This window comes from Marmota marmota, unplaced genomic scaffold (assembly GCF_001458135.2).
Source record: "Marmota marmota marmota unplaced genomic scaffold, marMar, whole genome shotgun sequence".
NCBI classification, from domain to species: domain Eukaryota; kingdom Metazoa; phylum Chordata; class Mammalia; order Rodentia; family Sciuridae; genus Marmota; species Marmota marmota.
The window spans coordinates 14554617-14567945 of NW_025999982.1; the positions used below are offsets into that span (position 1 = coordinate 14554617).

Genomic DNA, 13329 nt, shown 5'->3' on the forward strand with positions numbered 1-13329 from the left:
GTTACCCTCCGTGCGACAAACCTCTCACGTTTGAGTCCCCGTAGCCGATCCTCGTGCGATGGAAATCCTTCCTCCAGGTTCCGGAGCACCCCACTATTGCTGGAAATTCCTAACAAGATATCCTTTAGCCGTCCTGACTTGTCATACTCCCACACAGTGAAGCAGCACACGGGGGTAATGCACTCCCCTCGCCGCCATCTTCCCCGTCCCAGTACTCCTCAATGATTTTTTTCTAGAAATTTTTTTTCTAGAAAACTTGCTAATGACAAGTTTTCTAACTTGATTCTCAGTTCTTTGTGGATGAACTTTTTATTTCCTCTTAGAGTTTTCTAGGATCTTTTTATTCTTATTGATTTTTACATACAGGCAAATCTTTATTTGTTCATTGTACTGAACTCTCATAGTCCTGTTTGAAGATTTGTTTCAGTTAGCTTTGTATTATTTTCTTATTTATTTTATTAATTCTTCAGTTTCTTCTCTCCTTGAACTTTTAATTGGATGTTTGTCTCTTTGTTTTACCCTTTTGGGAATGTTTTTTTGGATTTGTCTCCTTTAAAATTTAATTTGAAAGATAATCAAAGCCTTTTTATTGTTTTTCATATAATTTCATTTCTTTTTTCATATCATTTCATTACTTTATATGCTTAAGTACATAAATTTAAAGATATAAATTCGTTGCATATGTTTTGAATTTTTCAAATATTGAAATAATCACTGAGTTGTGGAAAAGTCAGATATATAGGATAAGGAATTTTTTTTTTCTGATATCTTTCACCTGAATGCTTTACTGTGTATTTCTTACAAACCATTACCTTCTTCCACATAATCACAACACAACCATAAGATTTAAGAAATTAAAGCTGGTCCATGGTGGTGCATGCTTGTAATGCCAACTACTCAGGAAGCTGAGACCAGGTGAATCACAAATTTAGGGTCAGCCTAGATAATTTAGTGATACCCTGTCTGGGGGGAAAAAAAAGAATAAAATTAAATAAAGTAAAATAAAAAGGTCTGGGGATATAGCTCAATGGTAGAGTACCCCTGGGTTGAATCCCCAGCACCATGAAAAAAAAAATGTTGATTTATAATCTGTACAGGCTTATTTTATTGAGCAGGATGCATTCTGTTAATTTCATTATTTTGATGCTCAAACTGTTCTAATTTAAACAGGAGGCACCCTTTTGATATCACTTTTCTGTATCTGTGTGATAGCACTTCATTTGTTAGAGAACTTCCTTGCTTTTCTGGCACAACACAATGTTCCAGGCTTATCTTGTACTTTCCTGCCTACCTCTGGAATGGGTCATTTTTCCCCAGATTCCTGATTGCTTTTTGTAGAAAGTGATATTTATTAAATCTTTGCATTAGGTTTGCTCATTGCCACTGGAGTGTCACTGATTTAAGGTCAATTTAATGGACAGAAGTAGTGTGTGTGTTCTGTGAATGAATATGTGTGTATATGTGTATATATATCTATATATGTATATATGTGTGTGTGTATATATATATGTATAATATGTGTGTATATATGTGTGTGTATATATGTGTGTGTGTGTATATATATTTATATAAACATATGTGCATATAGACGTTTATATCTGTGTATTGAAACTATAGATTCACACTGATAATTTCTTACAGTTCAATATCACAAGATTGAATCTGGCTTTTTCCTTTTATATGTTCGTAACCCTCTTCTCTGTCTTAGAAAAGCTTAAAAAACATGGCTTCTACTGTCCTTAATGTATTTGTTTATTCCATCAGTTTTCCTGGATATAACATAACACCCTCTTCATTTACTTTAGCTCTGACTCTTTATTCTAGGAGTTATTTTTTAGTTATCATAGTCTTTCATGACAAACTATTGTCTGCTTATATTTGATAACAAATAACTAGTAAATCAAAAGCTATTGAGTCATGTCCCCCCACCCTACTCCCCAAGGACTTAGAGTATTATTTTGGAATTAGCAGGTCATAAACTGCCTGGTCCTGTGAGTAACATAAATTTCTCAGTAATTGTTCTGCGAAACCAGCAATAATCTATAATATTATTAGCTATATAAATTTCCTCAAACTGGTTTGTTTATTGTTTTGTAGTTTAGCTGTTAGGTTTTTGCTTCAAGAGAAAAATGCATAGCTTTTAAAACAGTTTGTCTTATTGAATTACTCTAGTTGATAATGGCTCTCAGCGCTTCTATATAGAGATTAATTCTCCTATTTTTAGCCCTGCATTATACATGAGCCCTTTTGTAATCTGTTTTTGGTCTTTGGGGGTTCTATAGAGCAATTTGATATCTTTCTTATGAAGGCTTCTGCCTTTATCAGCTATGCATCCATTTTCAGAAACTTGTTGAAATTCCTTCCTGGCTCCCTTACCATATTAGGATTTTTTCAGCTGTAAATAGAAATTTTGTCTAAATTTTACTTAAAAGTTATGATAGAACTACTTCATGTAATAAATCTAAAGGTATGATACCTTTACAACCTTATAGATTTAAATTTAGTTATTTAGGTATGGCTAATCTGCAGTTGAGCTAAATTTAGTAGTTTGAGAATTTAGCCATGATTTTCTTCTTTGTTCACTTCCACCTGAATCATAACTGCTGGTTTTTGTTTGTTTGTTTGTTTGTTCTGTTTTTTTCTCAAACAGCAGTTTAGGCACGACATATTAAAAGTTTAGTTAAGGAAGACATTCCTTCTTTTTCCTAGAATGAGAGTGGTGCTGGGAATTGAACCCAAGGCCTCACATTCTAATCACATCCTCTTAGTAGCTCTGCCACTGAGCTACACCTAGTCCTGTGTTTTTGTTTTAAAGGTCAAATAAAACTTAGGAGGAAGGTAGGAATTCATTTATTCCATGTCTATTTGAAAACCGCTCACTGTGGGTATGTATGAATTGAAGTAACTGTAAATGGACTATCTCTAGACCTTTGCCTCTTTGAACAGCAGCATTAGATATCCTTGCCCTTACTTAATCAAAATCTACATTTAAACATGGTTCTCCAGATGACATGATTGTACTTCAGAGAAATGCTGGCTTAGGCTAGTTAAGATTTAACTTCCTGTGGCTTAGAGAAGCTTGACTTATAAAAGTACTGTGTTTCAGAATATAAACCTAGTTTAGTTTCTGTGAGAACAAGAGGAAAGGGACAGACAGTACAGGAATGATGGTTGGTTTGACAAGTAATGTGTTTTTATACTTCCTTTCCTTAGTTTTTTGGTTATAGCTGTATAAATATATTTTATTATTTTCTTATTATTTTTGTAGGAAAAAATATTAATGGAGTATGGCTAATCTGCCATCTGGAATAGAAAATCTGTTATTCCCTTTTAAAAAAACATTGAGCCGTATAAAATATTAATGATATATGTATATGATGTGTTATAATATTAATCTTTGTTTTAGGGTATTTTCATTTTCTTTTTTTCTATAATGGTATCAATACAAATTTAATAGTTCAGAACAATATATATTTATTGTTTCTGTGGTTTTTTAGTATGGGCTTGGTTAGTTGGACCTTTTATAAATCTGCATTGAAGGTATTGATTAGGGTTGGCTTCTCATCTGGGGCTCTAGTGGGGAAAGATCTGTTTCTAAGTTCATGTGATTGCTGACTTCCTCAGTTACTGTTCATTGTTGGACTGAGGGACTCAGCCAGAGGCCTCCCCTCATTACTTGCTTGTGGCCTTCTCCATAGGCCAGTGTACAAACTGTAGCAGTGTATATTTTCAAAGCTATAAGGGAAAGAGACTCCTAGCAAGATGGGCATTACAATTTTTCTTAATCACATGTAATCCATCATTTTTGTCATATTCTATTGGATAGAAGTCAGTCATAGGTCACATTCCCACTCAAGGAGAAGGAATTACAAAATGATGTGAATATGGGATGGGGGTGGTAACCAGGGGACCACTGTAGAGTCTCTCTGCCACAAAGAGTGTACATGTGATTTTAAGAACGTAATGGAATGAGTTACATGTTTTATTTCTTTTGAGGCTCTCACTTAAAAGCTGTACTGTGTTCTGTACTAAGATAATAAATTTGTTGATATAGTCAGATATTGAAGTCATTAAGACAGGTCATGATGATGTTTATGTTGTGTTAACTAATATTGGTAATCAGATTTGTTAATATTTATAGTATTTTGTGAATTAGATTTTAGACATTTCTTTTTTTCCCTCCCCTTTTTTAGTTGACTATATTGTGGAGTATGATTATGATGCTGTGCATGATGATGAATTAACTATTCGAGTTGGGGAAATCATCAGAAATGTGAAAAAACTACAGGAGGAAGGATGGCTAGAAGGAGAACTAAATGGGAGAAGGGGAATGTTTCCTGATAATTTTGTTAAGGTAAGTATTCTCAGTTAAATTTCAAGCTGTTGCTTCATAGAATTTTATTTTCAATGTTAAATACTTAAAATAATACCTAAAATGAAAATGTTTTCAATCAATTTTTACTGTAGAATTTAATAAAATAGAGGTTTAGATACTTCTATAATGGATTTTATTATTGCTTTAGTGACCTGCTGGATAATAACACTGTATATATGTGTGTTTATGTGCTTGTATATGTTTGTAGGTTTGTGTATACCTGTGTTAGTCAGCTTTATTTCACTGTGATAAAATACCTGAGAAAATCAACTTAAAGGAGGAAAGATTTATTTTAGCTCATGGTTTGAGAGGTTTCAGTTTATGTTTGGTTGACTCCATTGCTTTTAGGTCTTTATTGAGGCAGAGCATCATGGTAGGGAGTATGCAGTGGAGCAAAGCTGCTCAGCTCATGGTGGCCAGGAAGCAGTCAGAAGAAGGGGTGGGGACAAACTATAACCCTCCAAGAGCATGCCCCCAGTAACCTACTTTATTCAGCTAGTCCTCATCTCCTAAAGTTTCTGCCACCTCCCAATAGCCTATTAAAAAACTGTGAATTCATCAATGTATTAATTTATTGATGAGGTTAGAGTCTTTTTGATCTATTCATGTCCACAGGCCCCACCTGTGAACACTGCTGCATTGGGGAACCAAGCTTTGAGCACACGAGCTTTTGGAGAACATTTCAGATCCAAATTGTAATACTATGTATTTTTAAAAAATAAATAATAATTTGTATCTGGGTGGCATTTTGTAATTTGTTGAGAGCCCCAGCCAGACTGCGGCAGTAATTTATTAAGTAGCTTTGCTATACACATTCTCATTTAGCCTATAATAGTCTTGTGATGTGGGGAAGATAATAATCTCATTTTAAATATGGTTACATTCAGAATGAAAGTTAAATGATTTGTCTACTGTTGGATAGCTAATGACATCCAGCATCTTAACAACAACAACAACAACACAACAACAACAACAAAATAAATAAGATTAAGGAGAAAGCCTTAAATTATAATTTACTACCCACTTTAAACTTTCCTAAATGCTTGTGTTATTTTATAAATATATAATTGTGGAATGGACAGTAGAACTAGTCTCCCTATTATTATTTCAGGTAGTTTTACTGAAGAACAGTGATAATCATATTTGGCTTAGAAGATGAATGGAAAGGTCAAATCATTTTTGTGGCCTATTGTGAAAAATTTTAAATACTATAAATTTGTTTTGTGCTGGGTGCAGTAGCATACAGCTGTAATCCCAGCAGCTTGGAGGGTAAGGTAGGAGGATCACAAGTTCACAGCCAGCCTCAGCAATGGTGAAGTGCTAAACAATTCAGTGAGACCCTGTCTCTAAATCAAATACAAAATAGGGCTGGGGATGTGGCTCTGTTGATTGAGTGCCCCTGAGTTCAATTCCCAGTACCCTTCATCACCCCCCAAAATTTTGTTTTATGATGAACATGTCCAATTCACTGCCCTTTTGCAATGTTAGTTTTTCTTCTAATTTTAAAGGTATTTCACAATAAGTATAGGACAAGGATCCATGAACTTAATGTATGGAATATTATTATTTTTGTCATTTTTGCTTCAGTGTTACTTTGTAATAAAGACAACATTATAGATAAAGTTGATTTCTCATTACTTTCCTCTTTAGAAACACCTGTATTCTGAAATTGTATTATATATCCATCCAGTTTATGGTTTTATACCTATTTGCCTGTACACAAACAAGTAATATTTTATTGTGATTTAGATATTTATATAATTATTGTTGATGTGCAACTTTTCTTAATATTTGTGGTTTTGATATGGATATGTAATGTAATTATTTCCGCTACAATGGGTTTTATATCACTAGTAGTAGAGCATGATAGGATAGGGAAAAGTGGCGTTAAAATAATTTCTAAGTAAGAACAGTAATAAAGATTATAGAATTCAGATTTTATCAAGAAAAGGCAAGATTCTCAGCTTGGGTGCTTTGGGTTCATTTAGCATAACCCACCCATCCAGTTGTTTGTCTGCCTTTCTTATCATATCTTTCTAAGTGATCATTGTACCTGGGCATTTTCTTCAAAGTTACACAGTCTTGGCATTGTGAAACTTTTAAATCTTACCACTCACCTCTGCTCTTGTCTACATTGAGTGTTCACAAGCTAACCTTCCCACTTAATGGATTTTTATACATTTTTAATAGCTCCTGAATAATCCTTTATGTTTGACTACTTGAGCAGTCTAAATTATTGTCCATCTTCTGAGTTTCAATTATTGTTACTTTTTACATTTTTAGTGCTGAGGTTCCAAAGTTCTATAATTTGCCCAAAGTCACACTGGTAAGGACTTAGTAGTAGTTAGCTTTATTATAGGCAAATGTCAGATTTTTTTTTAAATGAGAAATGTATTTTTGCTATGTGCTGGTTATTAGAGAAATATGATCATTTTGTAATATCCTTTATGCTTTTGTGGATGTAAGGACAAAGTGATATGAAATTCTTCAGTAGCACCAATGTAGTTGAAAAATATTAAAATTACAAAATTTAAATTTCTTTCAGAAAGGCACATGACGTAAGGAGATATCAAAGACCAAAGATGAGATAGAAATATGTGAAAAAAAGTCAAAATAATAATATAAGTACAAAAAGAATCAGGGTTTGAACTGCACAGTTGTTTGTAGATAACTTTGTAGAATGTTTCATTTATGGCCTTCTACTATCCCCACTCCCAGAAATTCTCCTCAAAAACAAGTTTTTATTATACAAGTTGAGGAAATTAGAATCAGAATAGGTGAGTTTATATTGTGATACTAAAATTAGTACCACAATGTGGAATAATAATATAAAATGACAGTGGTGGAATAATAGAATGAGAGTATGATCTTTTCATGCTGTTTTTTGTGATATAGCTAGCCAAAACTCTGAGCAGCTTTTCATGTGTTAGCACAACTTCCTGGAGCTACTTCAATCTTGTGGCAATTTCTTATCAAGTTGTACTTCTTTGATACAGTAGGGCAAGATAGTATGAAGAATTAGATTCCAATTTTAAGTGCTTCCCTGTGGAAGTGGTGTATTACTTTTCTTTGTATTTCATTGGCCGGAGCAATGGTATAGTCTTTGGTCTTGTGTTCCATCAAGAGGGGCAAGAAAATATGATCTTATTATGTGTCCAGAATGACAGTAGAATTAGAAACACTAGGTGAGCACTAGTAATGTCTACTGTACCAGATACATGCATTAATTGATATTCATGAAGTCTACATCATTAGTGCTATGTAATGAAGTCGATGTTTTCTCTATTTTATTGCCTTAGGTTAAGAGAAGATCCGAGAATGTTTAGAATAAGGTAGTGATATTAGAACAAAAAGTGTCAATATATATAGAAAAGAGTGTTAATATAGAGAAGATACCAATAATCTGATTTAAAAAATAGACATTTTTCAAAAGAAGTCATAATAGATAGTCAGCTATTTGAAAAAAATGCTCAGTATCACTAATCAGCACAGATATACAAATCAAGGCTGTTATCAATAAGACCAAGTTAACAAGTGATGGCAAGGATGTAGGTGGGAGTATAAATTTCTATAGCCAAACAATATGGAGATTACTCAAAGTTAAAAATAGAACTACTAGCAATCCCACCACTGGGTATGTATCCAGAATAAGTAAAGTTAGTATGTTAAAGAGATGTCCACATTCCCTTTCTCTCTCTCTCTCTCTCTCTGTCTCTCTCTCTTTCTCTCTCTGTTCTTAAGATTGAATCCAGGGGCACTTAACTACTGAACCACATCCCTAGTTCTTTTTTATATAAAATTTTATTTAGAGACAAGAGTCTCACTGGATTGCTTAGGTCCTCACTAAGATGCTGAGGATGACTTTGAACTTCTTCCCCATTCTCCTGAGCTGCTGAGGTTATAGGCCTGCACCACTGTACCTGGCACATTCCCGTTTTCATTAGAGCATTTTTCAACATATCCAAGAAATGGAGACAACCTTAGTATCCATTAACTGACAAATGAAGGAAGTGTGGTGTCTATGCTCAATGGATTATTATTTAGCCACAAAAAGAATGAAATGCTATCATTTGTGACAACATGGATAGAATTATAGATTACTATATAAATTGAAGTAAGCCAGGTACTTGATAAGTACTGTATGATCTCACTCATATATGAAATCTAAAAATGTTGATCTCATAGAAGTCGAGAATATAATAGCAGTTACCAGAGGCAGGGAGATTAGAAAGTAGGGAGGAATGGGGAAGGGATCATCAGTGGATTTAAGTTTCATTTTGGAACAGGAGATTTTGGTGTTCTATTATAGTAGACTATAGTTAATATGCATTTCAAAAAGCTGCCACGATTTTGAAAGTTTTTTCCATTAAACTTAATACATGTTTTAGGAGATATGTTTAATCTGATTTAAACATACAATGTATACACACATTGAAACATTACATATTACCTTGGTAATATGTCTAATTTTTATGTTTTTAATGTATCTGCTAAAAGTTAATTTTAAAGTTGGAAAACAGAATGGACAGTGAGGCTGTTTTTTCTTTTTCTTTTTAAAATTTTGTTATATATGATAGAATGCTTTACAATTCATATTACATATATAGAGCACAATTTTTTATATCTCTGGTTGTACATAAAATAGAGTCACACCATTTGTGTCTTCATACATGTACTTAGGGTAATGATGTTTATCTCATTCCACTGTCTTTTCTATCCCCCATGCTCCCCTCCCTCCCCTTTCATCTAATCCTCCTATGCCCCCTCCCACCACCACATTATGAATCAGCATCGTTAAATCAGAGAAAACATTCAGCATTTGTTTTTTTGTGATTGGCTAACTTCACTTAGCATTATTTTTTCCAACGCCATCCATTTACCTGCAAATACTATGGTTTTATTTTCTTTTATTGCCAAATAATATTCCGTTTTGTATATATACCACATTTTCTTTATCTGTTCATCTACTGAAGGGCATCTAGGTTGGTGCCACAGTTTAGCTATTGTGAATTGTGCTGCTATAAACATTGATGTGGCTGTGTTCCTGTAGTATGCTGTTTTGAATCCTTTGAGTATAGACCAAAAAGTAGGATAGCTGGGTTAAATGATGGTTCCATTCCCAGTTTTCCAAGGATTTTCCATACTGCTTTCCATATTGGCTGCACCAGTTTTGCAGTCCCTCCAGCAACGTAAGAGTGCGCCTTTCCCCCCCTGACATCCTTGCCGACACTTATTGTTGTTTGTATTCTTAATAGGTGCCATTCTGACTGGAGTGAAATGAAATCTTAGAGTGGTTTTGATTTGCATTTCTCTAATTGCTAGCAATGTCAAACTTTTTTTTTTTATATATATATTTGTTGATTGACTGTATCTTCTGAGAAGTATTTGTTCAGGTCCTTGGCCCATTTATTGATGGGGTTGTTTTTTTGGTGTTAACATTTTTGAGTTCTTTACATATCCTAGAGATTAGTGCTCTATCTGATATGCATGTTTCAAAAGTTTGTTCCCAAATTGTTGGCTCTCTATTATTTTTATGTACAGAGTAATTGAGATTTAAGGGGAAAGTCATGGATAATTAAGTGTTATTTCCCTAAGATTTTACCTTTAGTACAGCACTTTGGTATGTTAATTCTGGTTTTTTTTTTTGGTTTGGTTGTTTGTAGGAGGAAGGAGTACCAGGGATTGAACCCAAGGGAGTTTAACCGAGACAGAACCCCAGCGTTTTTTTTTTTAATATTTTGAAATAGGGTCTTACTAAGTTGCTTAGGGCCTTGTTAAGTTGCTGAGGCTGACTTTGAACTTGCAGTCCTCCTGCCTTAGCCTCCCAAGCCACTGGGATTACAGGTGTGCACCACCGCACCTGGATTTTATGGTGCCTTTTACATACATACAAATGGTCACCCTTGTGTTACAGTTGCCTAGAGTATTCAGTACAAACCTGTACACAGAGAGTAGTGGTTGATAACCTTGGATCTCAAAGGTTTATATTCCTAAAGGGGAAACTTGTGTTGAAAAAAAGTAAAATGAGTTGCCTCAAAGTTCAGTACCCAACTTTGTTTCTGTTGACAGTTGTGGGGGAGGACTCCTTACTTCTTCCAGGTGAGAAGCCTCCATTGCTTTGCCTGGCTAAAGGGGCAGGTGTGCCATATTAATGTTTCTGGAGTGGCCACTACTGGTTGGGATGGGTTGGAGGGCAGGAGAGAAGGTTTTTTTGTTTTTTTTTCCTATCTTGTGTGCCGGCAAGTCCTGGCTATCTATTTGGCCTTCTCTGACACTACCTTGTTGGGGATATGGAGATATGATGGTGGTCATGGTGTCTATTGCAGCCTGGTGAGGATGAAAGTCTACTCAATATTAGCTTGGGTAGGGATGGGGCTAGAATTTTGTTTTGTTTTTTCCCCTGTGCCATTTGACTGCAGTAGAACGGCTACTATCTCAGAGCTTTCTGTCTTGCTAGGATACCTATTTTTCTGCTCCTTTGGCTAAGGTTAGCAATAGCAGAATTTTCTTGGAGCCATATTGTTATGCCTCTTGGCATTTCCAGGTTGCTAACTTCTCTAATACCTGGTCTGCGGATATAGGCAAACTATAAAATCAGTAAATTCACTTCTGTATTGTATAAAATCAGTAAATTCACTTCTGTATTGTTCCTCAAATTCTGGAACCTGGTTTTCTTGGCTATTCTACTTCCTATACTCTACATTTCAGCGTCTTTTCATATATTTATATTTTTAAGTTTTATATTTTTAATTTTAAATATTTTTAATGTCTAGAGTTTTTAACTATACTTAGTGGAAGGAATAGGGTAAAGTACATCTCCAGTTTTTCATAAGAGGAAATCTTTGTTTTTTTTGTACTAGGGAATGAACCTAGAGAATCTCATCCTACTCCTTTTATTTTTCTATTTTGAGACAGGGTCTTACTAAGTTGCTGAGGCTGGCCTCCTGCCTCTTGAGTTGCTAGGATTACAGGCAGGTGCCACCATGCCTGGCAACATAGAAGGTTTAATATAACCTAACCGAGCAATTGGCTGGTTGGAGGCATTTAATAAATGTTTGTGGATTCTGTTAACTGATGAGTTTCATATAAAGGAGTACATAGTCATGTAAGGAGGTGGGGAGGAACAATATTTTAAGGAGGTTGGGGAGGAACAATACTTTAGAAGGTGCATTTAGTAGTTAAATTTACCATTATTGAAGCATAAAAAGATATAGAGAAAGCAGAAAAATATCAGTGAAATAAGATATTAAAACAGAAGGTTAACAATATTTTTTTGATTTTTAAAAAAAAATTTTTAGTTATACATGGACACAATAACTTTATTTTGTTCATTTATTTTATGTGGTGCTGAGGATTGAACCCAGTGCCACACATGTGCGAGGCAAGTGCTCTGCCACTGAGTCACAACCAATGGCAGCCCTAACAGAGTCTTTATATACTTAAAGAATATTAAGAGAGTATTTGTGGATTTTTTTTTTTTTTGTACTAGGGATTAAACTCAGGGGTACTTAACCACTAAGCCACATCCCCAGTCCTTTTTTGTATTTTATTTAGAGACAGGGTCTCACTGAGTTGCCTAGCACTTTGCTAAGTTGCTGAGGCTGGCTTCGAACTCTCAATCCTCCTGCCTCAGCCTCCCTAGCCGCTGGGATTACAAGTGTGTCCCATTGCACCCAGCTTGGAAGGGGGTTTAATCTGTGAATGTGAAGCAACTTTCTTATGAGGTTTGTACTGATTCTCAAGGTGGTGTGGTTTGCTATATTACCAGTTTTGTTATATTTATTTTGATACTTTAAAAAATAAGTGGATATGATCACAGAATATGTCTCAGGTGCTGGTAAGTGAATTACTGTTATATTTTTACATTTAAAATGAAATTTTGATTTCTTTTGAAGACTTCCTGACTTTGAAAAGTATTTTAGATTTTTGACATAATAAGGAAGAAGGGAACAAAAATTATTCACACTTACGTATTTCAGGAAAGAGATAAAAATAATTTGGATTTATTTTCTTGGTTTTAAACTAAGTTTCTAGCTTTTTTTGTTGGAAAAAAGATAAATCATTGATTCTGCATTTTTATTTTTTTTAATTAGGCTGTTTAAAAACTTGTAATTAAAAATGTTTAGCTGCCATTTTTTTCTAGATCCATGTTAAATGCCAAAGTAGACATCAGACCTTCATATGTACTTAAAATCTTTTAAAAGAGTCACTTATAAGGAAAAATTAAGTAGCACTATGAGGAATAAGATGATGTATATGGCTACTTTAGGAGGGACTTGTTGATTTTTTTTTCTTTAAATTGTCATATTATTTTTCTAGAAGAATATTGATTTTGTTTTTAAACTTGTTCGTATTTTACTGTTTCTATAAGAAGAAATATTATTCTAATGAAGGAAATGTCACCTTGATTTTATATGGCTTTTTTTTGGTACCCATGATTGACCCCAGAGGTACTCAACCACTGAGCTTCATCACCAGACACATTTTTTTTTTTTGTTTTTAATTTTTTGTTTTGAGACAGGGCCTCCCTAAATTGCTGAGACTGGATTTGAATTTGTGATCTTCCTCCCTCAATCTCCTGAGCTGCTGGGATTACAGGCATATGCCACTGTGCCCGCAATATATGATTTTTTTTTTTTTGCTTGGTTGGAAATTAATATATGACTTTTATATTTAAATTTTTTTATTTTTTTATTTTTTTTTATTTTTAAATTTTTTATTGTGGGTTGTTCAAAACATTACAAATTTCTTGACATATCATACTCGACACTTTGATTCAAGTGGGTTATGAACTCCCACCTTCACCCCATACACAGATTGCAGAATCACATCAGTTACACATCCATTGATTTACAAATTGCCATACTAGTGTCTGTTGTGCTCCGCTGCCTTTCCCATCCTCCCCCCTCCCCCCTCCCCACCTCTCCCCTCCCCTCCCCTCCTCTCTCTCTACC

At 34.4% G+C, this 13329-nt stretch overlaps 1 protein-coding gene across 7 annotated transcripts in view; it reads left to right on the forward strand.

The window, feature by feature from the left end:
- LOC107143980 (CD2 associated protein) overlaps positions 1-13329 on the forward strand; it is a 112673-nt gene that overhangs the window by 34841 nt on the left and 64503 nt on the right. For 5 of the 7 annotated variants that reach the window (XM_048805444.1, XM_048805443.1, XM_048805445.1 and 2 more), the window contains exon 2: positions 4194-4354. In XM_048805444.1, the coding sequence (XP_048661401.1) occupies positions 4194-4354 (161 nt within the window). Of the gene's footprint in view, positions 1-4193; positions 4355-13329 lie in introns of those variants that run through there. The other 2 variants (XM_048805448.1, XM_048805447.1) reach the window with 1 other exon arrangement.